The sequence below is a fragment of the Myotis brandtii genome, unplaced genomic scaffold, assembly GCF_000412655.1.
Source record: "Myotis brandtii unplaced genomic scaffold, ASM41265v1 scaffold68, whole genome shotgun sequence".
In the NCBI taxonomy this organism is placed as follows: Eukaryota; Metazoa; Chordata; class Mammalia; order Chiroptera; family Vespertilionidae; genus Myotis; species Myotis brandtii.
The window spans coordinates 459,891-487,070 of NW_005370657.1; the positions used below are offsets into that span (position 1 = coordinate 459,891).

A 27,180-nucleotide genomic window follows, 5' to 3' on the forward strand; every position below is an offset into this window, starting at 1 on the left:
GCTGCCCCGCCCCTGGCTCCTCCTCAGGTCTCAGCTCTCATGTCCTCTGAGGTGCCTGTTCCGACCCATGACCCCTGTGACGCAGGTCACCCCCTCGCCGCCCTAACTGCCGCCAGTTCTTCCTCATGCACCACTCCCAGCATCTGGCACAGGGCCCGCTGCTGCACCCACACTAGAATGAGGGGTGTGCAGGCAGCTGTTGTAGGAGCGCATCTCACCGTCTGTGCTCTCAGTATCACTCTGCCCATGTTTCAGATCAGGGTCTCCTCACTACCGAGTGCGGCCTGACTCCAGAGCTGGGCTCCAGGACGGCGGCTCCCCTGCTCGGCGAGACCTCGAGGCCAGGAGAAAAGACTCCGGCTCTTGTCTTCTGAGAAGCCTCGCTGGAGACAGAAGCCCAGGGCAGGGGTGTGGAAGGAAGACCAAGGAGTCTCAGGTACAGCAGCCGACTCCCCGCTCACCATGATGACACAGGGGTGCAGAGGAAGAAGAGGGCACCCCTAAAAACTGCAGGGGCCCATTTCATAGCCAAGTCCGGTCCCAAGGCTCCCAGGCCAGATTGGGCTGAGCTAGAGCCCAGAGGGGCTGCTGCTCCAGGAAGAGCCACAGTGAGCACTGGGCACTTATGTGCCAGGCCCCGGGCTGAGGACTTCACATCCTTCCTTCATCCCGGCAACTGCCCTGGGATTGTCCCCGTTTACAGATGAGGAAGCTGAGGCTCGAGAGATTCAGTAATTTACCTAAGACCTTAGAGCTGGGGTGCAGACACTCAGGATTTGAACCCAGGTCTCCACTCCCATGCCTGCGTGGGCAACCACAACAGGCCCAGCGGGGCACCTCCTCACTGCCCAGGAAAGTCTCACCCCACACCCCGGTGAAACAGCTCGAGCCCTAGACTCCAGGGCCCAAGGGAAGGGGACTTGATGGGGGGACACATAGTCCTGTGAAGATAGAACATGTGACATGAAAGACACAGGTGGCTCTGGCTGCTGTGGCTCCGTTGGTTGAGTGTCATCCATGCACCGAAAGGTTGCCAGTTCAATTCCAAGTCAGGACACATGCCCAGGTTTGTGGGCTGGATCTGAGTTCTGGGGAGGCAGCAGATGGATGTCTCTCTCTCTAAAATCAATAAAAACATTATTTTTTTTAAAAAGACACAGATGACAGGTGCAAAACAGAGGCTTTAATCCGAACAGCAATGAAGGCGCCAAGGGGCTGAGGGGACCTGTGGGGGCACAGGAAGGCGTGGTCTGGACCTGGGAGGGAGCGGGCACTGAGGGCGCCGCTCCTTGGGGAATTATGTCTGTGGCTCCAGTGACTCCTGTCCCAGCCTCTGCCAGGCCACTGACCCGGATCCCAGGGTCAAACCCTGGATTGTGCTTCTCGTGTGCTCCCCGTCCCCAAAGGGCATGTGGGCCGACATGAGGAGTGGCGAATGCGGAAGGGCAGCCCAGGCTTGGGCAGGGGGTGGTCTGCAAGAGTCAGTCCCAGGAGCAGCCCAGGAAACTCCAGAACGGACATGCTGCTACCGGGACCCCCTCACCCTGTGGGTGGGCCTGCCCATCCTCAGAGCCAAAGCCTGGGCTTGGGGGGCCATCGCTCCCTCATCCTGAGCAGGGAGTCCAGGGAGGGGGGAGGAAAGGGAGCAGGCTTTCTCAGCCTTCCGCAGCCACTCACCCACCGTCCACAGGGCGGGGAAGCAAGGCCAAGGGCCCTGGAAAAGAAGCCGCGGTGAGGAGGAAACAGAAGTGGTCGTGAGAATGCACGGAGAGGAATCCAGGTTCTCCCCAACCACAGCTGGCCCAGAGCCCCTCCTCCATCCCTGCCGCCCCCTCCACTCCTCCCGCCACCCAGAGAAAGCTGAGTGGAGGCCTCACCAGGAGCCCAGCCCCACCCAAAGGCCAGCTTCCAGAGGCTATTCTCGGGGAGGACAGGCTTGGCCATGGCAGAAAACCCAGCAAAGCCAAGGCCAGAGAACAGAAAAGCCAGGATGAGGCACTGAACACAGGTACTCAAAGACCCAGGGCAGCCGTGAGGGGCTGGAAGGGTTACTGGCAAGAACAGCCAATGACTCTCCCTGCCCCACTCCAGCCAAGGCTGCCACCAGCCTCGGCCTCCAGCCCTCAGAACACCCACCACCCAATGCGGCTTGGGAAATGGACCCACCTGTGGGGGGCAACTGCTCCAACCCCAAGAGAGCAACAAAATCAGCGAAATCCCTCCCTCCCTGGGGGCAGTGGCCCAGAACAGCCTGGATCTCAAAATAGGACTGGACAGGGAGAGGCAGGCTAGGGGTGGGGCACGGCCCAGGGACCAGCCACCTGGCGGAGTCAGGAAACTGGCCACACTTTGGTCACTTCTCCCAACTTGAGTATTTCAGCCTTATGCCCTGAGCCCTCCTCGACCCGCACCCACTACCCACCCCAATAGACAGCCTCTCATCAAACAGAAAGAACAGAGGGAGGGGGCGGGAGGGGACCATAGCTGGGGGCGGGAGGGACAGACACCAGAACTGCGGCCGCGGCTCTGGCTGCTCAGCCCCTCCTAGCACAGTGAGACGGGGTGGATGGGCAGCAGGCTCCCGAACTTGAAGTGCTGGATCACGGGGAACTTCTCCAGGCACTGCGGAAGGAGGCAAAGAGCAGAGTGGTGAGGGCTGCACGGCTCAGGCCTCCAAGGGACCTAGACAACTCCAGAGGCTCAAACCAGTCAGTCCAAAGGTGTCCATCCGGGCTCAGGAGGTGGCCCAGCCTCAGAGCAGCCCTGTTCCTGACCACCCCTCCCACCCAAGACCCACCCACTCCAAGACTATCAGACCCACCAAATGAGAATGAGGTTGAGTGGGAGAGTGGGGGGCAGGAGAGAGAGAGAGAGAGAGAGAGAGAGAGAGAGAGAGAAGGCAACCCAACCCCCAAAGCAAAAGCTGAGAAGAGAGGCAGCCAAGGGACATTGCTTGGCCTCAGGGGGGGAGTTGGCCCCAGAGGCAAAAAGAACCCTCCATCCAGCTCTTTAGGGGACCCCTTAGCCCAGGTCCCAGCCTGGGAAAAAGGTGTGGGGACAATGGAACCGAAGCCTGAGAACAGTCCGAGGCCCATTTTTTCTAATTTTCAGTTCTTTGGTCTGAAAAAGGCATCTTGGCACCTCAGAGACAATAAGAACCAGCTGACAGCCCCCTCCAGGGCAACTCCCAGGAGCCTGTGGGGGCAGAGAACAAGGGCCTGGGCAAGGGGATGGATGGTCCTACTCCCCACACCCAGCCCACCAGGGCCTCGGCCCAGAGCGCTGCAGAGGAGAGGAGACGGAGAGAGTGAATGTACAAGCGCCCCCAGAAGCTGGCCTTGTCCGCAGCAGACCCCAGGCCGGGACGGCAATGCTTCAGCACCACAGGGCCAGGAAGGGGAGGGGCCCCAGGGCCCCAGCCCCCAGCTCCCTGCACACAGGCCCTGGTCACAAGCCGGTTCTCACAGGCAGCGGCTCCAGGCATCTGAGGCTCTGCCTCCTCGCACAGAAACAACCAGAATGTGTTGGGCACTTCCTGGCTGGGGTGGAACAAAATTTACGGCCTTAGAGGGGGTGAGCTCCATTCTGTGGCTGTGGTCACAACTTCCAACTGGTTTAGAGGGACAGAGGCCTGCCATGGCCGCCCAGTTCCCTCGTCTCAGCGGCTGCTGTGTGTGTGTGGGGGGGGGGGGGGTGGTCCACAGCCCTGCAGGGAGGCCAGGAAGTGAGCAGGAAAAGGGGATCTTTTTGTGCAGTGGACGTGGAAGGACAGGCAACCAAGCTCAGTGCTGGAGCACGACTCCAGGCTCCATCCAGGCTCCAGGGCCCCAGGCAGAGAAAGTGGGGAGCAGCAGCTGGGGTGGTCCCTGGGGGGAGGAGCAGCAGCAGATCTAGGCCAGAGGCAAAGTCAGCTGCCATTGTGCTTATGTCATGGAGGAAGTGGTGGGAGTTTGTAAAAGGGGGGAGCAGGGCCCTGGAATTTGAAAAAGGGTCAAAGGTCAACCTGCTTCTCCTTGCAAAGGCAGGCGGCTTGGGGAGGGGGTGGAGCAGAGTTCTCTGCACTCTACCCTCAGGGCCCTGGACCAGCTTCCCCAGGCCCCAGGCCCCAGGCCCCAGGCCCCTGCAAAGGGAGGGGCTGGGCTAAGGCGAGAGGCTGCTGGAGGCAAAGACAGCGGCTGCTCCAGGGTGACAGTGAAAGGGAACTCCTGGTCAGGCCTTCTCCCGCCGACTGGCCCAGCCACACCTCAGCCTGTCCCGGCTGGAGGCGCAGGCCTGCAGGCCCTTCTGGGCCCGGTGAACTCTAGAGGGAGGAGAGGCTCTCTGGGCCCTGGCCAGGCCCCTCTGAAGGAAGAGCCAGCACAGGACGGACCGGCCCGCCACCCGAGGGCCCTCCGGTTCAGGAAGGCCGGGACAGGCAGCCGCTTCCAAATCCAGAAGCCTCCCAGCGCGGGGCCTCTGACAGCGCTGGGCTTCCCCACACACTGAACTGGTCTGGAAAAGCAAGTCCTTCCCTTGGCTCTCTGGGCAGGGCGCCTGGGACCCCACAGACACCCAGGGACCAAAGACCAAGGTGCAAACCATCACAGAGACCCGGTGTTCCTCAGGTCGCTGAGTTCCCACAAAGAAGTCTGGCCGCCACCCTGTGCCTGGCAAGGCTGCAAGCTCGCACTGCGCCTGCGTGCACCCGGAGCTGGGATTTCCCGTGTTTTCTGCTCATGCTCCCTCCAGCTGGTCCTGAGCTGCAGGTAGTTTTGGTCCCTGTCCTCCTTGTGTTCAACATCCATAGAAATACTGACAACTGCCACACAGGACTGTCTGTCCTCACGACACCATCACCTTTTGGACCTGAGTTTGCTCCTCCCTCATCCTCTGTCAACCAGAGTTCACTGGCCTCTGGAAGGGCAGGTGCAGAAGGGTGGCGGGTCTCCCGTCCCGCCCTTAAGGGCCCGGGTCAGGATAAGTTTAGTTACTCAACTAAGAGCCTGCAGGACAGCATCTTAAGAACCCAAACAGGAAAGGCACCAGAGTCCTGCCTGTGATAGGCACGTCCCGGGAGTGGGGGTGGGGTGCAAGGGGCCCTTGGCTCCTCCCATACCAGCAGGGATGAGGGCTCAGCAGGGGTGAGGGCTCATCAGGGTGATAGAGTTCCCCATCAGCACCCACTGAGAGACTGGGGGGGCGGGGGGGGGGGAAGGGGGCCAGTCAGAAACAACAGCACCCCCAGAGGGTGGTGCTCTCCAGGCAGAGAGTCCGAGCAGAGGGCCGGTGGCTGCCGGGAAGGGGCCTGTGGAGCCCCAGCTAACGCTCCTCTCAGATTAGAGAGGTATGTGGGCTGGAACCTAAACACAGGATGTGAAGTCCAGAGGAAAAGGACAGGAGGGGGAGGGGCGGAAAGGAAAGAGAGGGCCAGACCCGGTCAGTTCCAGTACCGTTAACCCCTTCAGGGCCATGCAGAGGGAGCCAGGCCAACTGAAAGCCTTTGTACTACCAAACCCTACCAGCCCGCTCACTGCGCCCTGCCTGCTGTTGGGCTGAGTGCCGGGGTGCAATGCAGTGGCCCAGAGACTGACCCTCCTCCGCGGGAGGCAGACGGAGGGCCAAGGGTGGAGAGGGGCACCACAGGCAATACTTAGACCCCCGTCTAAGGCGAAAGGAGGGGACTTTGGGGACCAACGGCTCTAGGTGAGGGACTTCACAGACAGGCCCTCCCAGGCCAAGGTCAAGCAGCTGATTGCTCTGCCCAAGTGGTGGACGGAGCTGTGGAAAGGACAGGGCGGGATAAAACGTCTCCTCCCTACTTGCAAGAGAAAAGCCACCTCCTTGGCTGGGAGAAGGGTGCCAAGAAGGACAAGGAAAGAAGGCAGGGGGACACCCTCAGAAGTCCAGCAACTGCCCTACCCCGCCCCCCCACCCGCAGTGGGGGAAGCTCTGGCAACTCTGACTGGGGGTGGGGGAGGACCACCTCAAGTGGTCATTAAAAATGCCAGCTCCGGCCCGGCCAGCATGGCTCAGTGGTTGAGCGTTGACCTATGAACCAGGAGGTTACAGTTCAATTCCCGGGCAGGGCACATGCTGGGGTTGTGGGCTCAATCCCTGGGTGTGGGACATGCAGAAGGCAGTAGATCAATGATTCTCTCTCATCATCGAGTTTCTCTCTCTCCCTCTCCACTGCTCTCTGAAATCAATAAAAACATACTTTTTAAAAATGCCAGGTCCCACCTCTCCAGAGATCAGACACCAGAGTTAGAGAAGCACCACTTTGGAAGATGCCTCCAAAGGATGACACCCTTTTCCAAGCTTGTCTCCATCTGTGTCCCCTGGTGACAGCTACGAGGGGCCCCTGGCCTCTGACCAGTGGGAATGGAGATTTTCCCTCCAGCACACCCCCCGGCAGCAGGGCCTGGGCCTCAGTCCAGTGCTTTTCTCAAAGCCCATCCCACAGATGGAGATTCTGAGGCCTCAAGTGTCAGAAGGGCTGGCCCCAAACTCAGAGCACAACAGTGGAGTGGGGGTGGGGGAACAGCAGCCCCAGGACCAAGGGCCCCAGCCAGCCCCCACTCACCTCGGCCTTATACATGCGGATGAGACCCTGGTTCACTTTGGACCAGGTGGGGACAGCGCTGATGTTCCACAACTGGTTGGAGTGCTCGGCAAAGGGGCCCGTCTTCATCTGGAAAAGAGAGTCCACAGCTGGAAAGGTGGGCCACCTGGGAGCCCATGCCTGCTCCCCTATGGCAAGGTCAAGCATGCATACACAGATGCACACAGATGCACAGATGCAGGCACTCACACACACATGCACACGCACACATGGGCACCAGGCCACAGCAACTGCCTGTGGGGCACACACACATACAGGTACACTAACTGACAGACAAGGTCCCTCTTGGCCTGCAAGACCCACTGGGAAAACATAATTCCTAGTCAACCTCTTTCTTCCACAGCCACAAAAAAGGAGGGGTCTGATTCCCACCACCCACCAAACCTAGCAGCCTCAGAAAAATAAAATCTCCACCCAAACTCCCCAGGGCCTCAGGGTGCCTCTGCCAGCATGGGGACCCACTCCCACTTAGATAAACAGCAGCAGCAGCCTGGACCCCCACTTCCCCAGCCCAGCCCCCCACACAGGGTGGGCTCTGCACTGGGCACCTGGCCTGCGCCTGCCACTGGCAGAGCTAGGAGAGCCCAGGGAGGGGTGGGTTTGGAGGAGGGCCAAGCTGGGTAAGACCAAACCCAGGCACCGACTGCAGAGGGGGAGTAAGGGCACCTGCTGCAGATCCAGGAGGAAGGTCTGTTTAGAAAACCGGCCCGACCTGGCCAGGAAGTATGAAAGGGAGGGCAACCACACAAGCAAGGGACAGGCAGGAGGCGCAGGACAGCTCCATCCCGGTCCCTCCTCTGGCCTAAAAGCTGGCCTCTGGGAAGGAAGAAACGCATCAAGCAGCATGGTCATGGAGTTCTCGGGGCATCAGACACCACAGCGCTGGGCCTGGGAAGTGTGTGCTCGAGTGTGCCCCTCAGCACGAGGCCAGCACGTTGGCATTTAACAAGCAAGCAGTTCAGTCCCCTCAGCACTGTCCCCTCCTTGGCAGAGAAGTAGCATGGATGCTGGGGGAACAGGGCGCAGCACCCAGAGCCCCGGCTTCCAAAGAAAGAGTTTAAGAAGCAAAGAGGCTAAGCTGGCAAGGAAGCGTAGACTTGGACCCCGAGAGTGTGGAAGATTCCAGAAGAGGCTGTGCGTGGAGGTGGGGCTGAGGGAGAGCTATTCTGGGGAGGAAAGAGGGGTCCAAAGCTCTCTCTGCATATTGGGCATCACAGAATAAAGACCCAAGAGCACATCACCACCCCCAGCCCTGCCCTTGGCTGTGGTCTCTGCCAGGTGACCCCACAGGCCTTTCCACTTCTTTAGTAAGGGCAACTCTTACAAAACTGTCATCTCTCTCTCCTGACCCAAGTCCCCCAAAAGCCTGTCTCAACCCCCAAATTCAGTACAACAGACTCCTTCCTCCAGCAGTGAGGCGGCAGCCCAAGGCATTAGACCAGTGGTTCTCAACCTTCCTAATGCCGCAACCCTTTAATACAGTTCCTCATGTTGTGGTGACCCCCAACCATAAAATTACTTTCATTGCTACTTCATAACTGTAAGTTTGCTACTGTTATGAATCGTAATATAAATATCTGATATGCAGGATGTATTTTCATTGTTACAAATTGAACATAATTAAAGCATAGTGATTAATCACCAAAACAGTATGTAATTATATGTGTGTTTTCCGATGGTCTTAGGCGACCCCTGTGAAAGGGTCGTTTGACCCCCAAAGGGGTCGCGACCCACAGGTTGAGAACCGCTGCATTAGAGACAAAATCCACCCTGATGCCCACAGGGCTTCTCCTGGGCCAGTCCCTTCACCCGGAATCTTCCCCCTCCTCTATCTGAGGGGGTAGCCAGGAGCCCCAGCCTGCAGGAGCCTGGCCTTCAGGGATCTTGGTTCCAACAGTCCCACTCAAGCAGGCTCCACCCCAACCTTCACCCCCTTGGCCCCGCCCCCTCCGCAGGCTCTCTGCCCTTGGGGACGGGGCTGGGCTCCAGGCCTCTCTTGCATACCTCCAGGACCTGAGCTCAGGGACACAGGAGCGGGACCACTTTCACTCTGGTCAGGTGCCATGAGCACACCATCAGGAGGACCCTGCTGCTACCCTGTGGTTTCGTCCCACGGCAGCTCCAGGGGCCTGCTCAGCAGGGCGCTCAGGCTCTGCCTCCTGGGCCAGCCTCACCCTCAGGGCATGGGCAAGGGCCCCGAGGTCTCTGGCCTGGCCTGCTGCAGAGCCAGGGGGCCGAGCTCCACAGCCCCAGTGGCCCTGACTCCCCCAGGAAAAAGCCAGAGCTGCCTCCCAAGGTCTCCCTAAGTCCTTCAAAAGGAGACTTGCAACTCTGGGAAAGGAAAACAGATGAGGGGGAAGGAATGGGGCAAGAAGACAAAAAAAACTAGCTCCTTCTAGCCACAAAGGGAGGAGAGAGAGCGAGAACAAGCAAGCCGGCTGCAGGCCCGCAGTGACCCCAGGGGAATCGTGTGAGTCAGAGCAGCCATATTGAGCAGGAAATTACTCACAGACGCTGCGTTCCTGCCTCTCCACTCCCAGGAGAATCGGCCTTTTGTAAATGGTTCCTCTGTCAGTAACCGAGGGGGGATGGGGCGGGGTGGGGGAGGCTCTGCACAGCGCCTTCCTGTCAGCTCCTTCCCTTCCAGCTGAAATCTGATCCCTCCCTTCCCAAAACTCCAAATTTAGAAGCCAGATTGAAACTGAAATTCTTTCCTGCCTGCCCTGCTCTTAAAGGCGCCGGGCTGCATTTCCGACGCCACGGCAGCTCTGCCAGGCGGGTCCCTCTTCTGGGATGCCCAGGGCTAGCAGGGCAGGAAGAGAGCAGCCGGAGGAGAGGCCCGGTTCCATCTCCTACTTGTTTTGTTTCATCTCCAACTGCACCAGCCCCACCGAGGGACGCTGCCCCTTCCGGACAAAGCACACAGAGCCGCACACCGGCTCCTGGTCCCCGCGTGCCAGTGCCAGGCCTCAGGCCTCCCTGTGTCAGGGTGTGCCAGGCCAGGTCCCTCACTCATCCTTCAGGGGCTACAAAATGCTGGTCTGAGGTGGCAGGGGGTAGGGGTTGGGGTAGTGTCGATGCTGCAATCAGCAGCCAAGCCAGGTGGGTGAAATGGGCCCTCACGGGTCACCTCCGCCCTGGGCACACCCCGGCTAGCATCCAGTGTTTACTACCGTGCCCGAGCACCTAGACCCAACTGAAAACAGGCTATGCAGAGAGGGTGTGGAACCTCCGGGAAGTCCCCCTCCCAGTTCAGGCCTCTCCCCGTTAAATGTTAAAACCACCTCCGAGTTTGACATGCCTTTAGCACCACCTAGTGGCCATTGTAGGATTTTTCTCTAGCAGAGGAACTGGGTCCCAAACTTTGAGTTTTTATACCAGCATAACCAACCAAACACAAAAATACGAAGTTTAACCTGGAGTCAATTCCCATATTCCCTGAAGCTCGGCCTCACCTTCTTCCTTGTTAGTTACTAACAGGGACCCAAGGGATCGGCCCACCACCATGGGGAGCCAAAACAGTTTAGCCCAGTGGTCGCCAACCTCTCGGACCTCACAGACCACCAGTGGTCCGCGGACCACCAGTTGGCGACCGCTGCTCCAAACGTTTCCTTAAACCAGTGGTCACCAACCGCTGGTTTAGCTTCTTACCCCACGTGCACCAAGCCACTGTTCAGCATAACACGTGCACCCCTTCCCCCCATCCTGCTCCTCCAGCTCCTCCTGGGCCCCCCCCCCGCCCCCTCCCCCAGGCTCTGCCGACCCTTGCATTCCACTCTGGAGGGAGCAACACGTGACCGGCTCTCGCAGCAGTGAGCCAGGCTGCCCACCGTCCTGCCGACCTTGGGCGGCTACACTGCTGAAGGCAGCACATCTCTGTGAACGAAGTGGGGCCGCCCAGCCGTCAGTCCGGGTCCATTTGCTGACTTGGAAAAACGTGTCATTCCCCTCTGGCCTCTGGAGTTGGGCAGAAGCCTGAGCTGAATGCTGACCAGGAGGAGCCTGGAGCCCCAGCTGCTTACCCAGGCTTCTCCCCCTCTTCAGGGCGCTCAGAACAGGCAGCCAAGTCAGCAGCCCCACAGGTAGGGGTCCACAGGTGTGCCAGGGACAACCCCGGGGCCAGCAGGCCTGCATGTGAGCATCAGGAAAGAGAGCGGACACAGACCTTCTCCAGCCAGCGAGCCAGCCCCTGTGGAAGCGGGGGGAGGGCAGTACCGGCGGGAAAAATGGCAGGCCCTCCTGGCAGAGGCCCTGAGAGCAATGGGTTCCTGACTTCCACGTGCAGTCACCTGAAAAGTGTGTTTAAATACAGACTTCTGGCTCTCGTCCTCCGAGACTCTGATTCTGAAAGCTGGGGTGGGGCCCAGGAATGTGCTTTCCTTAAAATCCTCGCCTGAGAAGTGTATTTTTTCCATTCTCTTTTTGTTTTGGGGGGGTTTTTTTAGACAGAGTGGATGGGAGGGAGAGAGAACGAGTCACATTGATTGGCTGCCTCTCGCTGGGGATTGAACCTGCAATTAAGGTATGTGCTCTTGACTGGGAATCCAACCGGAGACCCCCTGGTCCGAGGGCCAACATTCTAACCATTGAGCAAACCAGCCAAGGCAAGGGATGTGCGTTTTAACAAGCTCCCAATGCGGTCTTGAGGAAGCAGTCCAAGGCTGCACTGCGGGAGGCCCAGGCCTGCTGGTTTTCACCCGTGGCCCTTCACCTGCCCGTCCTCCGGCCCTGACAGACGCGTCCCTTCAGAGGAATCTGTCCTGCCGGCCACTCCAGCATCTCTCCAACTCCTGCAATGGCTTCATCCCACACAGCCGCTCGCACGGAGCTCTACAGACCCTTGGGCCCCGCCTGCAAGATGCCGACACCCCTCAGCTTCAGACCTGCTGCTTCAGTCCCTGAGCCTGCTAGCGAGCGAGTCTTAGTCTCTCGTCTCCTGTAGAAACCCCAGGCGGCCAACTGAGGGGAGGAGATCCTGGATGGTCAGAAGCTGACAACTTTTCAGAGAGGCCTAGTGGGGCTTCCTCTTCAATGACCAGCCTTCCGGGGCCAGCCCTGCCATCTCTGAGCAGCAGTTCTGGCTCCTCTGTCCAAAGCCACCATCTCTGTTTATTCCAGCCTGGAGGCTGCTGTGGGCTTCTCCCTCACCCCCTTCCCCTCACCTCGGTGATGAACAGGATACACTCCAGGAACATGTAGTCCTTGTGATTCTCATTCACGGCCTTCTCATCGACAAAGTGCCTGGGCTCCAGATACGGGTGATCTGGGAACAGCAAAGAGCCCCGGGGTTCAGAACCAGGTGCTCATGCCACCTTGGCCCACACGGTCCACACCCACCCCAGGGCCACAGTCCTGCCTGTGTGCCCTGAACACTGGACCTCACAGGAGCAATAAATGGCCTGGTGCATGTGTATATTCCAGTGGAACAAGCTGCGGCTCTACTGCTTTCTAACCATGTGACTCAGTTCCCTCCTCTGTGCAATGGGGACAAGAACAGCACCTCCCTGGTAGGGCTGCTGAGTGCCACCTGGCAATCACAGAGAGCACTCGGCGGTGCCTGCGCAGGGGTCTGCTAATGGTTCCCAGGCTCCCTGAGAGGCCTGGGAGATAATCCACCTGAGCACTCAGACAGGGCCTGGCACAGAGCGGTGCCCAGCACATGGCCATTTACTGATATTCACAGGCAGTTCAACCTACGCCCAGACAGTTATCACTGCACTCACCCACTGCTGCTGCCCAGGGGAAAGCGGGGTCCACCAGAGCAGGCCCACAGCAAGCGGCCCACTGCCCAGCACCTGGTGGCAGCTCCCTGATGGGTCCCTTGCAGGTGGCTCAATAATGACAGCGGATGACATTGGTCACTGAGTCAAAGAGCCCCTGATTTTCAACATAAAACCCCACAGCTGCTGCCAGGAGCTGGGGCGCATTTCACACCAGTCCATTATGCGCCAGGCGAGGGCCGCTGCTCCAGCCCATGTCACATTCCATTATCTCGGCGGAACTCTGCCGCCGCCTCCACAGCCTGCCACGCTGGCGTGCAGCAGGTCGGCAGCAAGCAGCCTCCATCGATAGCCAGTCTAATGTGTGCCTTACCAGATGTCACTCTCTGGGCAGGAGAGAAGGCAGGAGGGACGGAGGAGGGTTGGGAGGAGGGACACAGAATGCACTCTGGCGGGGAGGTGTGTGTGGAGGGGTACCTGGCCCCTTCAGTACCTATCAGCTGTGAACTGCCCCAGATGAAGGGCAGAAACTGAAAGTCATCCAGGCCCCACACTCCCTGGCTGCCGGCTGGCTCCATCCTGTATGTTTTCTGGAGTTTCCGCATCACCTCAAGGTACCTGCACGGGAGGGTGGGGAAGAGAGGGGAGGCAGCAAAAGTAAAAGGACAGTCTCAACTCTTCTGCCTCTGGGAACTCAAGGAGGCAGAGATAACCACCTAAGAGTACAACTGGTCTCTATTTCAGTGAAGTCATGCACAAGTTATCATCAGCTGAGACTCTCAAAATAATGCAGCTCTATTGTCTTCTCCCACACGCAACCTTCCTTTGGCCCACGAAAGGGGCAAAACACCTCCTAAAAAAAGGGAGTCAGCACCATCGACTCCCGATACTGTGAAGGCCCAGGCAGGAGCCTCAGCTTCTCTAACCTCGGCGGCCACTGCTGTCAGGGGCTGCGTCCAAACCTCCTTGGAGCTCCTGCATCGCGGCATTGCGGAGCAGGGCCCAGAATGGACACTGTCAACGCTCTAATGACGGAAACACACCTGCGCTCCCGGGCGGTGGTCTGCGTGGTGAGGGCACAGGTCAGAGCCTGATGCCTGGGCTCACCTGGCTGTGTGACCCAGGGAAAGACCTGGCTTCTCTGCCTTGTCCTCACCTATACCAGGGGTCCTCAAACTACGGCCCGCCGAAAACATTTATCCGGCCCGCCGGGTGTTTTTGCCGCCGCTGTGTGCATAGGAATTTGTTCATAGTTTTTTTTTAAACTATAGTCCGGCCCTCCAACGGTCTGAGGGACAGTGAACTGGCCCCCTGTTTAAAAAGTTTGAGGACCCCTGACCTATACAGTGGAAATGACAGTGGCCACGTCCTAGGGCGGTGATGGCGAACCTTTTGAGCTAGGCGTGTCAGCATTTTGAAAAACCCTAACTTAACTCTGGTGCCGTGTCACATATAGAAATTTTTTTGATATCTGCAACCATAGTAAATCAAAGATGTATATTTTTCATATTTATTTTATATATTTAAATGCCATTTTACAAAGAAAAACCAACAAAAAAATGAGTTCGCGTGTCACCTCTGACACGCGTGTCATAGGTTCGCCATCACTGTCCTAGGGTTACTGTGAGAATTAGTCATGTGCTGCTGAACGACTGGGACACATTCTGAGAAATGTGCCATTAAGCGATTCCGTCATTGGGCGCCCATCACAGAGTACACTAGACAAACCACGTCACTCAGCCTGCCGTCACAGACACACGTAGACAAACCACGTCACTCAGCCTGCCGTCACAGACACACGTAGACAAACCACGTCACTCAGCCTGCCATCACAGATACACTAGACAAACCACGTCACTCAGCCTGCCGTCACAGACACACGTGGACAAACCACGTCAGAGTCGTATGTAAAGCACTCAGCCTGCCTCCACCTGGTGAACACCGCGGAAGCGTCAGCAATCCTGACATAGCATTTCCGTCACTTGTTTTCACTCGGATTTGACCCTGCTCGGAGGAGACCTGGACAGCCCATCTGCAGCCCCAGCTGCTTAGGGCAGGACTAGAGAACCCGCAGGCGCTCGGAGAACCCTCTAGCACCGTCCCCAGCCTGACAGCGACGAGGAAAGAGACCACTCGTTCCTCCCCCCACAGCAGTTACCCCTCCTGCCCGCGTCTCACTCACCGATTGAACACCTTAAAGACAATAGCTATTTGGTCGTCTACCCGGAGCACCCCAATCTTGCAGAGACAGCAGAGGAAAGCAGCAAAGGCTGCTTCGTGTCCTGAGGGAGTAAAAACAGCCGAGGTTGACAGTCTCCCAGAAACAAAGGAGTGCGACTATTCTTGGTCTCACCAGTGTCCCCATCACTGAAACTGCCCCTCCAAGGAGGGAGGTCAACATGGAGATGATAGGTTCTCTTTCCTGCCCAGCAAGACCTAGGCCCTCTGAACCACCAGAGCTATAATTCTACTCCTAACAGGCCCAGGCTATTGCTTCTTAAACAGGCATTTATGTTTAATTTGTAAATTTATCTCACTCACTAATTCCTGAACACCTACTCTGAGGGCCGTCCCTGCCCATGTCAGACAGTCCCTGCCCTTGTTTGACAGTTTATGACAGACATTAAATACACAATCACTTCTATATTCTAGCTCTGAAGGAGGAGAAGGTGAACACTGTCACAGGGGGACCCTGACATAAGGGCTCAAGGGTTCCCTAAGAAAGTAATATTTAATCTGAAAGATGAATAAGAATTGGCAAGGCATGGGGGTGAGAAAGCAAAGAGAGCATTCTAGCCAGAAGAAACAGCACGTCAAAAGCCATGAGGCAAGAAAAAAATGTGATATGCTTGAAGAACCCTCGGAAGGCTAGTATGGCTAAAGCAGAGAGCAAGGGAGAAAGCGTAACAAGATGAGGCTGAGATCAGATAGGCTTCACAGCCAGAGTCAAAGCTCAGACTTTATCCCCAGAGCAATGGGAGCCACTGAAAGCTTCCAAGCAGGTCCCATTCTAAGCAGGATCACATATGGTCAAAAGGCACCCTGCTTCCTCCATCATGTCGAATAGGAATGGTCGGCAACACAGAAAACACCGACTGGCCTTTGGACTGAATCCATGGTTCACAGTCACAGAAAACATAATTGGAGGGAGGTGAAGAGAGTATTTCCGTGACTTCCTGTCCTCCTCCTCCAGAATGAAGGTCCCTCCAAGGACGTAAAAAACTTGTGAACTGTTACTTTCACCTGCAGTTTCTGATCATGACCAGCCAGAATCCAAGCCATCATCATTCAGGGGAAACTATCACGCTTGCACATCTGAGAGCAACTGAGAAGGGAAGAAAACCCCACCCCCTGCTGACCTGGCCCCTCCCCCCTCCAGGTCTTTCCCTATTAGTCAAAGTACCAAAACTTGATAAACCCGTTCCCTAGCAACAGGGGAAGCAGACACAAAGCTTGCCCAGGACCCAGGTCCAAGGGGGCCCCCTGCAGGCCTACCTCTGTAGCCAGGCAAGGGGAAGGCCCAAGAGAACAGCAGCACTCGCATTTGCCTGCTTTGGGGTGGAAGGGAAAGGAAAGGCGGGCCTACCAAAGCAAGGGTCCCTCTCAGCCACCCCCTGACCTGGAAAACACTCCCCCATTAAGGTGTCCACCTGCTCCATTTCCTTGAGAACTCAAGAACACAGGGGATGCGGCTAAGAGCAAGGGCATAGGGAGAAGGCGGCCACAATGCTGCCAGAGGCTACTGAGCTCTCTCATTTCTCAAGGCTTCTGTAAACAATTGCCTTGAGATATAGTAAGTGCTCAGTAAATCACTTTGGTGATGACAATGAGCTCAGAGAGACCATTTTTACCAAGAACAGGAATCAGCTCGGCTCTTATGGCAGCAGGCATATGGCATCAGCTCCCCCTGGTGGTTGGAGCCAGAGCTGCAGGAACAGCACAAGCCTCCTTGCACCCCGCAGTGCTGTACCCCAGCTAGCCCTGTCAGGCTGCTTGCTCAGGGGTCCCCAGAGACAACCCGAAAACAAAGAGGAAACAGCCCAGAAAGGACGCAGTTTAGCCAAGTAAGTGCCAGGAAAGGCAGGTACCTGTGCCATAGTCGATGCGCGTGGAGTTCCCCACTGACTCCTTTAGGTAAACAGCCACCTCAGGCACAGCAGCTGCCAGATGGGTGGGGACCACTGTGGCCACCAAGTTTTCTGCTTCCTGATAACACAAGAGACACAAAGTGGCGGCAGCAGATTACGCAGCATCCTGGTAGGCAAGCGTCCAGGGGCAGCATCTGGCTAGGACCCAGGCTGCTATGCCAGGCGGCCTGGCCCCTACTCTGAACTGGCCACAGAAGGAAAAGAAGGGAGAGCATTTATTCTTACAAAACAAAGACTACTCTGGAGTGGCTTTTCATTTGCTGACTCTTCCTCCAGATGACAGGGTCCTGGGGGCAAGACAGCAGGGATCTGAAAATAAGACATTAAACTTTCCCATCTGGCAACTCATCAATACCCCATAGACGTCGTCTTTCTTCATACTCCCAGCAAGGGAGTTTGTGCCATACGCCCATCAAAGGATGTATGCAAGGATGTTCATAGCAGACTTGTACAGTAGCCAAAACATGAAAACAACCCACAATTGAAATGTCCATCAACAGTAGAATGGATAAATTGTGCTATGTTCATACAATGGAATACTATGCAGCAATGAAAAAGATCCGCTGCTATACACAACAATATGGATGACTCATACAGACATACCATTGGGTAAAATAAGCCAGACATTTATATGAAGTTCAAAAAATGTCAAAATCTACCTATGGAATAGAAATCAAAAGAGCTGGGGAGATATCAACTAGAAGGGGCACGAGGGTCCTGCTTAAGTGCTGGAATGTTCTATAGCTTAATATGGGTGGTGGGTGCAAGGGTAAATATACATTAAGGGTAAATATACATTAAGGGTAAAAATATAGTAAGGGCAAAAATACATTAAGCTGTACAGCTATAATATGTCAGCTTTAAGTTATCCTATACAGTGGGGCCTTGACTTACGAGTTTAATTCGTTCCGAGACCGAGCTCGTTAAGGAGCTCGTTAACTCAAATTACTCTATCAACTTAATGCAAAAAATCGGTGGAGAGACAGCTGGTATCTCAAAAAACTCGTTAGTCGGGACACTCGTAAGTCAAGGCCCCACTGTATTATAAAAGCCTAATATGCAAATTGTCCCTTCGACCGGGAGTTTGACCACTCGCTATGATGTGCGCTGACCACCAGGGGGCGGCATGGAACATGGTGGGCATCTGCGACGTGGCACTGGCAGCAGGCGGCAGTGCCAGTCCTGATGGGCCCCAATGAGAGCGGGACCATGGCAGGATGGTGGAGCAGGTGAGCGGGCAGCACCAGGCCAAGGTGGGTGCGAGTGGGGCCCGATCGTCCCACCCATTGCTTAGCAGACAGTGACCAGCAGCGGCAGTGGGGGGCAGGGCCACTGCCCGGGTCCCAGGAACTGAGGGAGCCAGGTGGGGCCCAGTCACCCCGCCAAACGCCCTGAAAATGGCAATCAGCGGCAGTAGTGGGGGGCGGGGCCGCCGCCTGGCTCCCAAATGCTGAGGGAGCCGGACAGGGGCCCAATGGCTCAGGCGGAAGGGGGTATGCAGGACCCAGGGGCCCAGGTGCTGCCCAGGGCCAAGAGGTCAGCTCGGACCTGCCCTTCCATGCTAGATGCTCGCGCTTTGATCACTGGCCAGGCCTAGGGACTGTACTTGTGCACGAATTTTGTGCACCAGGCCTCTAGTAACTCTATAAAAAAAAACAACTCAAGCCCATATGCCATCTTAGAATCCAGAGGCATCCGAGCTACTCTTAGGGAAGGAAAGCATTTTGCTGGGTCCTTGGAGCCCCCTCTGCTCCACGTGAAAACCCAGGCCAGAGAAATGAGAACCCAAGCTCCGCACGGTCAGTATGTGGACACCTGGCCTGAGAATCTCCTGGAGACCCGGTGAAAATCTGGATTCTCAGACCCCATCTGGACTGACAGACTGCTTTTCTGAGGATGGGGTTGCAATCCTGCATTTTGTTTGGTTGTTTGCTTTGAACAGGAATCACCTTCATATGATTAAAAAATAAACAGGTGATAAAAGGGATGCACTGAGAAGTCCCACTCCACCCTTGTCCCCAACACCCTCCTCTCCCCTGCCCCCCAAAAGAAACCACAGCTTTATTTGCCTTTTGTGTATCCTTCCAGTGATGTTTCCCTATGCAAACTGGGCAATACAAACATACTTTTTATTTCTCCCTCTTTCTAACCAAAAGGCAGCTTGCAATATGCATCATAGGCCTGGCAGCTCTTCAACCTGACAGCAGACCGCAGAGTCCCTTCCCTCAGTTCCCTAGTGGGACTCCTTATTCCTCCTTACAGCTCACAGTGCTCCAGAGGCGGAGGTACTAGTTTATTTAACTGATCCCTGCAGACGGACACCTAGGGTGTTTCGATCAGTTGCCTACTAAACAGCCCTGTGCAGAGAACTGCGTATCCACGTGGTCATTCCCAGAGGGTGGCTAAATGCATCTGTACTTTTGGTAAATGGAATTGCCATCTTAACAAACTCCCAGTGATTCTGATATGCCTGAAAGCTCCCTCCAGCCCAGCCCCCAGCCTGTCTGTGGCAGCCTCACCTGGTCGAGTCTGGCATACCAGGTCCTGAAGGCCTTGTTCCCAAATCGAGAGGGCTGGTCCATTGGTGGAGTCTCATCAATCCACCTGTCCAGAGTGTTGAGAAGAGCGACCAGTTTCTCAATGGCCTGTGGAGGCAAAATAGAGCAAGACACAGTGACCAAGCTAGAGCCAGAGGGAGTCCCCACTGTAGCTGAACAATGACCCCAAGACATGGAGCTACCTGGCATCCTCCTTGCTGTGCCCCTTCCAAACACACTGAGTATGAAAAAGAGGCCAGGGGAGCATAGAGAGCTTTCCAGAAAGGGACCAGCACCAGGCTGAAGGGACAAGGGTGGCTTCAGCAGCTGGTTCTCTGACTAGCCTTGAGGAGCTGTTGGACAAGCACGAACTGCAGCCCTGACCTTCTTTTTTGTTTTTTAAATATATTTGTATTGATTTCAGAGAGGAAGGGAGAGGGAGAGGGAAAGGGAGAGAGTGTGATAGAGAGAGAGAGAGAGAGAGAGAGAGAGAGAGGGGGACAGACATCAATGAGAGAGAGAATCATTGATCAGCTGCCCCCCACATGCCCCACACACTGGGGATCGAGCCAGCAACCTGTGCATATGCCCTGACCAGGAATTGAACCATGACCTCCTGGTTCATAGGTCAATGCTCAACCACTGAGTCACGCCAGCTGGGCAAACCTGACCTTTTTCACTAGAATCAGTGTGGTCTTCTATTTAGTACATAACACCTCCTCACCACAGAAAACAGAAATGTAAAAGGAAGAAAACAAAAATGAGCAGTAATCCTAACACCCAGAAATAAGCATTATTTACTTTTTAACATACTCTTCATATTTTTCCAGTGTTTTCTATTGCTTATCATGGTGACAATTTTGAAGGCAACTGGACCGATTCAAAAAACACCATTTAGTTGCCACAGACCTTGAACCAGTGACTTGAACGCTCTGTGCCTACTTCTTCATCTCAAAGTGGGCATGTTGATAGATACCTCTCGAGGCTGTCATGAGAACTAAATAACACCCCATGAAGGATGCCTGCTGCAGTGCAGGCTCAAGGTGATGGTGTATGGTTACACAAGCTCTAAACATGGGTCACAGGGCACACGCGGCTTTGTAGCCTGCTATTTCCTCATGAACCTCATTCCACATCAATATGTAAACATGACTTTACAATAACCTCTAGTAAGTGACTAAGACTTCATTGTGCCAGTGAACTACAATTTATTTACCGAATCCCTCACTGTGAAACGTTTGGGTTCTTTTCAACTGTTCACTATCACAGATAGCCTGAGATAAACCTGAAGCTCATCCTCCGTGAAAATGCTGGTCAAAGGTAGCAGCGTGGGTAATGCCTTGTAGGACCACAGGTGTTCAAGATCCCGTCCCTCATCCCCGCTTTTCCCACGGAGGGCTGGGACTAAGAGTGGAATCGGTGTCACAGGCCAGGGCCACATGGGCACACAGTGTTACTCAACGAGAAATTAGGTGAGGCTGCCTATCCGAGACACAGGTCTGTGAGGACGGTGAGAAAGTGTTCCTTGCAGATGAGGCTGACAGAAGTGGGACACATGAGGGGCGACGAAAGGCGCAGGGAGAACATGATACAGAAGACATTCCAAGTCAGGTGGCCCTGGGAGGAAGGAGCCTGCCAAAAGGAGGATCGTGCCTGTGTCTACTGGGCAGAACAGTCTAAGGCAGCGGTCACCAACCCTTCGGACCTCACAGACCACCAGTGGTCTGTGGACCACCGGTTGGCAACCGCTGGTCTAAGGAGATGCCTCCAGAGCTCCTGGCACTGGTAGGAACTAGCAGGGTGATGCCCACAGAAAAGGTTGTGATAAGGAGGGCAAGGCATGGTCAGGTCTGCCATGCAGAGACGCTTCCCAAGAGCTGTGTATGTACTTGGAGGTGGGTGGGTGGGGAGGTGGGCTTGAGCTAATGGTATACATGTTAGCCAACGCCCCCCTGTAGAGCTCCAGGAGGCAGGAATCACACTGCTATCCATGTAAGTGGTGCCTCCTGTCATTGTGCAACATGACAACGGCCTTCATCACCCTGTTCCCTATGCTTGAGGCCTGGGAGGAGAAACGTACCGTAGAGGACAAAGCTCCCTTTATACTGGCCTGAAGCAGAGGCCTGGTGACATAAGTCTGCCTCGCTGAAATGTGGCAGAAAGTGCCGTCAGAACCTGTCTTTGTGAAGAACCAGGTCACCAGGAACACTGATCACAGGGACAGAGCAGACCTGACCTGGGACTTGGGAGGATGCTGCAATAATCCTGGCCGGGAAGCACCAGCAAGCCCGTCCAGAGATGTCAATCTCTGGTGACACACGGAGGAGGATTAAGAAGATGCTCAGGCCCGCAGCCCGGCTGACCAGTGAACAATGGAAAGGCTCCGAGCTCTCTTCCTGCAGACGGGTTTTCAACTGGGGGTGGGAGGCCTCTACTGTTTGGCTAGTTGGGGGGAAAGGTTAGAGGAGAGAGAACTGTGGGCTTGTACCTGAAAACACAAAGAACACATTGAGCTGCACTTCTCCCTAATCCAATGCTTTCTTTTTGGATTTCATGGACAAGTAAAATTTTGGAGACATTTTCTATTTTGCTCTCGTTTTAAAAATCAAACAGAACAACAGTAAAATAAATAAATAAATAAAAATAAGACTCTTATCTATCATCTTTATTTTGCAAAAATCAAAAATTCTAACCCAAAGAGAAGGACAGACATAATCTCAAAACGAAGGAGAGCCTTCTAAACACGGACGTAGACAAGCCCACGTCACCCTTGCTTGCTCCTTGCTACAGGCAGTCTGGAAGCCACCACCCAGACCACTGTGCCCTCTCCCCAGCTGCAACTGCCATTCCTGTAGTGGGAGGCAGCAGTGAGAAGAATCAGGAGACCTACGGACCAAGCAGAAGACAGCCGGGGGGTACGTGAGAACATGGGCCCTTTCCCAAGTTCCAACTGCACCTCCCGCCCTGGGGCCTATCACGAAGGCCGTCTGTAAGTGTGCGGTGGGCCTGGGGAGCCTGGCCAGCTCCTCAGTAAAGGAATGGCCAAAAAGAAGCTGTTACCGGATGTGAGCCGGATGGTAAACAGCTGGCATTTTTAGCTCACTGTTTGCTTTGTTTTTGTTTGTTAATCCTTATCCAAGGACTTCGTTTTCATTTATGCTTTTTAAAGAGAGTGAGGAGGAGGAGAAGAGAGAGAGAAACAGAGAGAGAGAGAGAAATATTAATGTGACACACACATCCATTGGTTGCCTCCTGCACATGCCCCCTCGCCGGGGATCAAACCTGCAAACCAGGTTCATGCCCTTGACTAGGATTCAAACCTGAGACCCTTCGGTGGGTGGGCTGACTCTCTAACTACTGAGCTACTGGCCAGGCTGCTTTGTTTTCTGTATCTACATAGCCCTATACTGACAAAGCCTGTGTTGCAGAGACATCACTGACAGGCCACCCCTGTACACACATAAGTCCTAATAAACTCATGTCTTTCACAGCCAGTCCTCTGGGTTATTTATTTGGAATTGGCAAGCAATACGCTGAGGCCTTCTCGGACCTCAGCTCTTTGCAGGACACAGCTCCCATCCGTGGGCCTAGGCCACTTCCTGTGAGCTGTGCCTCCTGCTGACCCTGCCAGCTGTGGGCAGAATCTGGGAGCCGCTGGAGACTAGTCACCTCTGTGCACTGAGTTGGGGAGCAGCCCACTCCCCCTGGTGCTGGGATGAACCCCAGCTCAGGAAGAGCCCGAACGGAAGGAACAACACTACTGGAAATTAGAAATGCAAAATAGCTAACGCTTACAATCTATATAATAAAAGGCTAATATGCAAACTGACCGAACGGTGGAATGGTGGAACGATCTGTGGCCATGATGTGCACTGACCATCAGGGGGCAGACACTTAACACAGGAGCTGCCCCCTGGTGGTCAGTGCACTCCCACAGGGGGAGTACTGCTCAGCCAGAAGCTGGGCTCATGGTGAGCACCACTGCGGTGGCAGGAGCCTCTCCCGCCTCTGCAGCAGCGCTAAGGATGTCCAACTGCTAGCTTAGGCTAGGCCGTCAGTCGGACATCCCAAGGGCTCCCAAACCGCAAGAGGGCACAGGCCCAGGCTGAGGGAAGCACCCCCCGCCCAGTGCACAAATTTTGTGCACTGGGCCTCTAGTAGCTAATAATGGTAATGTCATTTGTCCGTGCCAGGTACTGTGCAAAACCACCCTACATGTGGGATCTTAGCAGATCCTCCCCAGGGGCCATGAGTAGGTCTGTGGCTCTTCCCACTCTACATATGAGGACATAGAGGGTCACAGGGAACAAGGTCACTCAGCTTAGAAGTGAGAGGTTATGAAAACCCGGTCAGTCTGACTCCAGAACTCAGGCACTTAACCACGCTGCAATTCTGCCAAAAGAACAGCTCCTGTGCTAAGACAACACCTGGTTGGTGTGGCCTGCTACCATCAAAGCCTCAGAGGCAATTAAGGGACCTGGGAGGGATTTGGCAGCTCAGCATCTGCTGGGGTAATTTTAACATCCCCTTTAACTAGCCTTCCCACCACATTCCCCAACCCACTGAGCAGAGCAGAGCATCTCTTGCCACAGGCTCAAAGAGGAGCCCGCTCTCCCATCCTCTGCACCTGTGCCTCCAGTCCCGGAGCACTGAGTGGGCCAGCTCCCAGGAGAAGACTGGAAATCCCCAGCACTGGCTCCCCTCAAGTGACAGAAGAGGACCTCGGCCACCCAGCAACCAGTCAGGGCCAATGTGAGCCTCAGGCCAGGTGGAGAGACTGGGCCAGGCCCAGGCTACAGCTAGAGAGCTGGGTCAGACAAGACACTGAGAGGCTCCTCAGGCCCTGGTGTCTCAGATAAGAGGCTCAAGGTGGTTCTGGGCCAACTGGGACAGGAATCCAAGAGGCCACTGGAGGCCTGGGACCCAGCCCTGGGAGATGGCACCCAGCAGAGCAAACAACTACAGGACCACACCTTCCCAGGGGTATCAGCCTCCCCACAGCTCTCGCCCTCCCTCCACAAACAAGCCTGTCTCTGAAACCCAGCCAAAGAGCACCCACCTAGCAGTGTGCCCTTCAACTCAATGTTTCCACTCCTAGACGTGGAAATAACGCCCACATATGTAGGCGCAAGGATATTCAGAGCAGCAATGTTTAGGGACACAACCTAAAAGTCTACAGTTAGGGGACTGTTTAAACCAATGAGGGCATGGCTCAGTGAGGCAGCCATTCCCATGGCAGGAGAGGAGGAGCCCACTGTTAGCGGTCGGCTATGAGAGGGAAGACAGCAAGAGGCCAGTGCTAACGTTACACACGTTTCTCAGTAATCTCTTCAGTGAGCACGGTTACTTCTTTTGTGATCTCTTTTGACTTAAAATGTATATAAACATACCAGTTAGCAAAAATGCAGGCTATAAAATGGCATCTTTACCTCGATCCAATTTTCTATTCACAGATTTTAGAAAGTGTGAGAAGTATAGATACAAAAATGTCAACTGCACATGTGTTTGGATGATGTGATTCTCTGCACTGGCCCCGCTGTGGGCAATGAGCACACAGGACTCCATGGAGCTATTTCTGGAAGGCCCTGCCACAGCAGGCACCCTGCCCATGCCTACCTCAGAGACTTTGTACTCGAAGGTCAGCTTCTTCCCCTTCACACCTTCGTTGAGGGTAAGGATGAATCCGATGTAGTCGGCGTATGCCTACCAAACAGGGGAAGAGGACAGTGGGATGTGGAAAGGGCTGTCAGACCCCCACTCTCTCTATACCCCAGCTGCACCCAGTTACCAAAATGCTCCAAGCTGCCCCTGGCTCCCAACCAGGTCGCAGGAGCAGTAGAAAGATAACGTCAAATACCCCACCCTCCCCCTCCATCCCACACCACTGGCAAGCCAATGACACCTGGGCCTCCAGCCAGAATTCACTGTGTGCTCACTCTTGCTACCGGCAGTTTCTTTACACAACAGCCCACGAGCTAGCACTACCACTGACCCCATTCTACAGGGAGGAAACCAAGGCTTCAGGAGAGTGACTTGCCCAACGTCTCCTAAGACCAAGATCTCAGGAGATGTGGAGCAGGACCCAGCCAACCAAACCCCACTGTGCTACACCACCAGGAGCCCAGGAACCCACCCAGGCCCCTCTCCCCTGCTCATATTCCAGATGGTTCCCCACCGGCTGTCTGCCTTGGTGCAGTGCCCGCTCCCAGGAGAAGAAGGGTCTTCTGCCCATGGCCGGGTCTCTCAGCACACCCATCCCCAGGTCCCGCTGGGCGCTCTCCTCCCTGCTGGGCTGCAGGGTGCACCCAGCCTGGGGATAACAAAGCACTGAGGCACAGGCCCCTGGAGGGGCAGTTCCTGGGAACAAGGGACTGCTCAGTCTTGTTTCTTCATCATCCCTCTGCCCCTCACTTTCTTCCTTCCTCCTTATCTAAGCCTAAAGGATACCAGCCCCAGATGAGTCCTGAGAACCCACCACTCAGTATCTAGAAGGGGGTATTCCTATAGCAGATCCTCTTGCCAGCCTAGGAATGGCTGCAGGTGGGAGTGAGGGACAGCAACTCCCCTGGCCCAGGGCAAGCCTGAGCCCTCATCCTGACTGTGGCAGTGCCCACAACTGCCTCTGCAAAGCACACTGGGATGCAAGGAGAGGAGGGAGCAAGGGGCAGTCCCTGCTCCTATGTGGGTCCGAGTCTCTTGGTGACTAAAACTCAGGACATTCTGACGAAGGTGACTGTGTACAAAGTCTCTAGAGATGCCACCTCCACCACCATCATCGTCGTCGTCATCACATCGCATCGTTCAGCATGCACATCAGGAGAGAAAGTGACCAACACTTCCCTAAAAGCATTGGTGCCTCGAGCAGGACTGGCACACTTTGCCTTCAACAGGCCAGACAGTAAATACTTTAGGCTCCCTGGACCATACAACTCTGCCCTTGTCGTGTGAAAGCAGCATGGACAACAGACCCATGAATGAGCGTGGCTGTGCGCCAACAAAACTGTATTTACAGAAACAGGCGGAGAGCCAGCTTCGTCTGGCAGGCATCATTTGCCAACCTGTGGCCTAGACCCATGGTCGGCAAACTGCGGCTCTTTGGCCCCTTGAGTGTGGCTCTTCCTAAGCCTTAGGAGTACCCTAATTAAGTTAATAACAATGTACCTACCTATATAGTTTAAGTTTAAAATTTGGCTCTCAAAAGAAATTTCAATCATTGTACTGTTGATATTTGGCTCTGTTGACTAATGAGTTTGCCGGCCACTGGCCTAGACCAATGTAAGCACAGCAGACTCCTCACCGGAAACCTGCCTAGCTTGCCAAGACCCCAAGCCTGCCCTTCTCTACAAGGGACACCCCACCCCAGCTGACCAGACCAGGTCGGCACCTGGCTGGAGCTGGACCCAAGGCCTTCCCTGGGAATGTGACATTGGCTTTCTTTTTCTCAGTCCCAGTCTTTCCTCAGCCTGACCACAGCCGGGAGGGACACGCTGTTGTCTTCTGCAGCACAGAAAGCTGGTCTGCCCAAGAGTGCTCGGGGTCCCAGTGCCCAGGTATTTTTAGGCTCAGTCACTTCCCTGGCGTCGGCTTTCATGTAATAACCTCCTCTCCCTTTGATACACTGCTCCCCAACTTGCTGTTACTTGTAACCAAGAATCACGTAACACACTCCTTCATTTAGGACACTCATGTCAGCCAATACAACTCTCAAGGGGCGATGGTGTATGAGAACCAGGAGCACAACTCTGTAGGGTTACTCTGCCCCCGGCCCCCAGAGATCTTCCCACTGAAGCATCTCTGAACGTTGCCCCTGACGGGAGGGACAGTCATCTCCTCTGTCACCTCTCTTCCTAGCTTCTAAGAGCTGTGGCTCCAAGGGCGTGAGGGTCAGGAGCTCACAGCCCATCATGTCCAGAAAACCGGTGTCTCTGAAAAGGCCCCCGTTTCTCCTCTTGGCTCTGACCTGCAGGGCAGCCCCCACTGGTACCTGAGAACGCTTCCATTTGCCCCACTGGTACCTGGGAACGCTTCCATTTGCCCCACTGGTACCTGAGAACGCTTCCATTTGCCCATGTCCGGAACCGTGTGGATCTCCTTCTTCGGAATGATAAAGCTCTGAGTGGCTGGAGGGGTCTCCTCCGAAGAATCTTGACAAAGAAAATGAAAAAGCAAACAAA

General features: G+C 55.3%; 2 protein-coding genes across 2 annotated transcripts in view; one reads left to right on the forward strand and one right to left on the reverse strand.

Annotated features, from left to right (window-relative positions):
* Positions 1-27,180, forward strand: part of ZDHHC12 (zinc finger, DHHC-type containing 12) — a 590,635-nt gene that overhangs the window by 282,570 nt on the left and 280,885 nt on the right. The window lies entirely within an intron of this gene.
* Positions 1,164-27,180, reverse strand: PPP2R4 (protein phosphatase 2A activator, regulatory subunit 4). Its single transcript, XM_014529328.1, has 9 exons — positions 27,053-27,180; positions 24,623-24,709; positions 18,989-19,114; positions 16,410-16,527; positions 14,504-14,603; positions 12,815-12,939; positions 11,764-11,864; positions 6,563-6,670; positions 1,164-2,622 (listed from the first exon to the last, which is right to left on the reverse strand). The coding sequence occupies exons 1-9, from the start codon at positions 27,074-27,076 to the stop codon at positions 2,545-2,547; spliced, it is 867 nt and encodes a 288-aa protein (XP_014384814.1). The 5' UTR covers positions 27,077-27,180; the 3' UTR covers positions 1,164-2,544.

Coding starts and splice junctions, on each gene's coding strand:
- PPP2R4 (XM_014529328.1), bottom strand. CDS start 27,076: ATGGGCAAATGGAAGCGTTCTCAG. Junction 14,604..16,409: donor GCGCATCGACTATGGCACAG/GTACCTGCCTTT, acceptor TTACTCCCTCAG/GACACGAAGCAGCCTTTGCT. Junction 11,865..12,814: donor GGGCAGTTCACAGCTGATAG/GTACTGAAGGGG, acceptor TGCTGTTCCCAG/ATCACCCGTATCTGGAGCCC.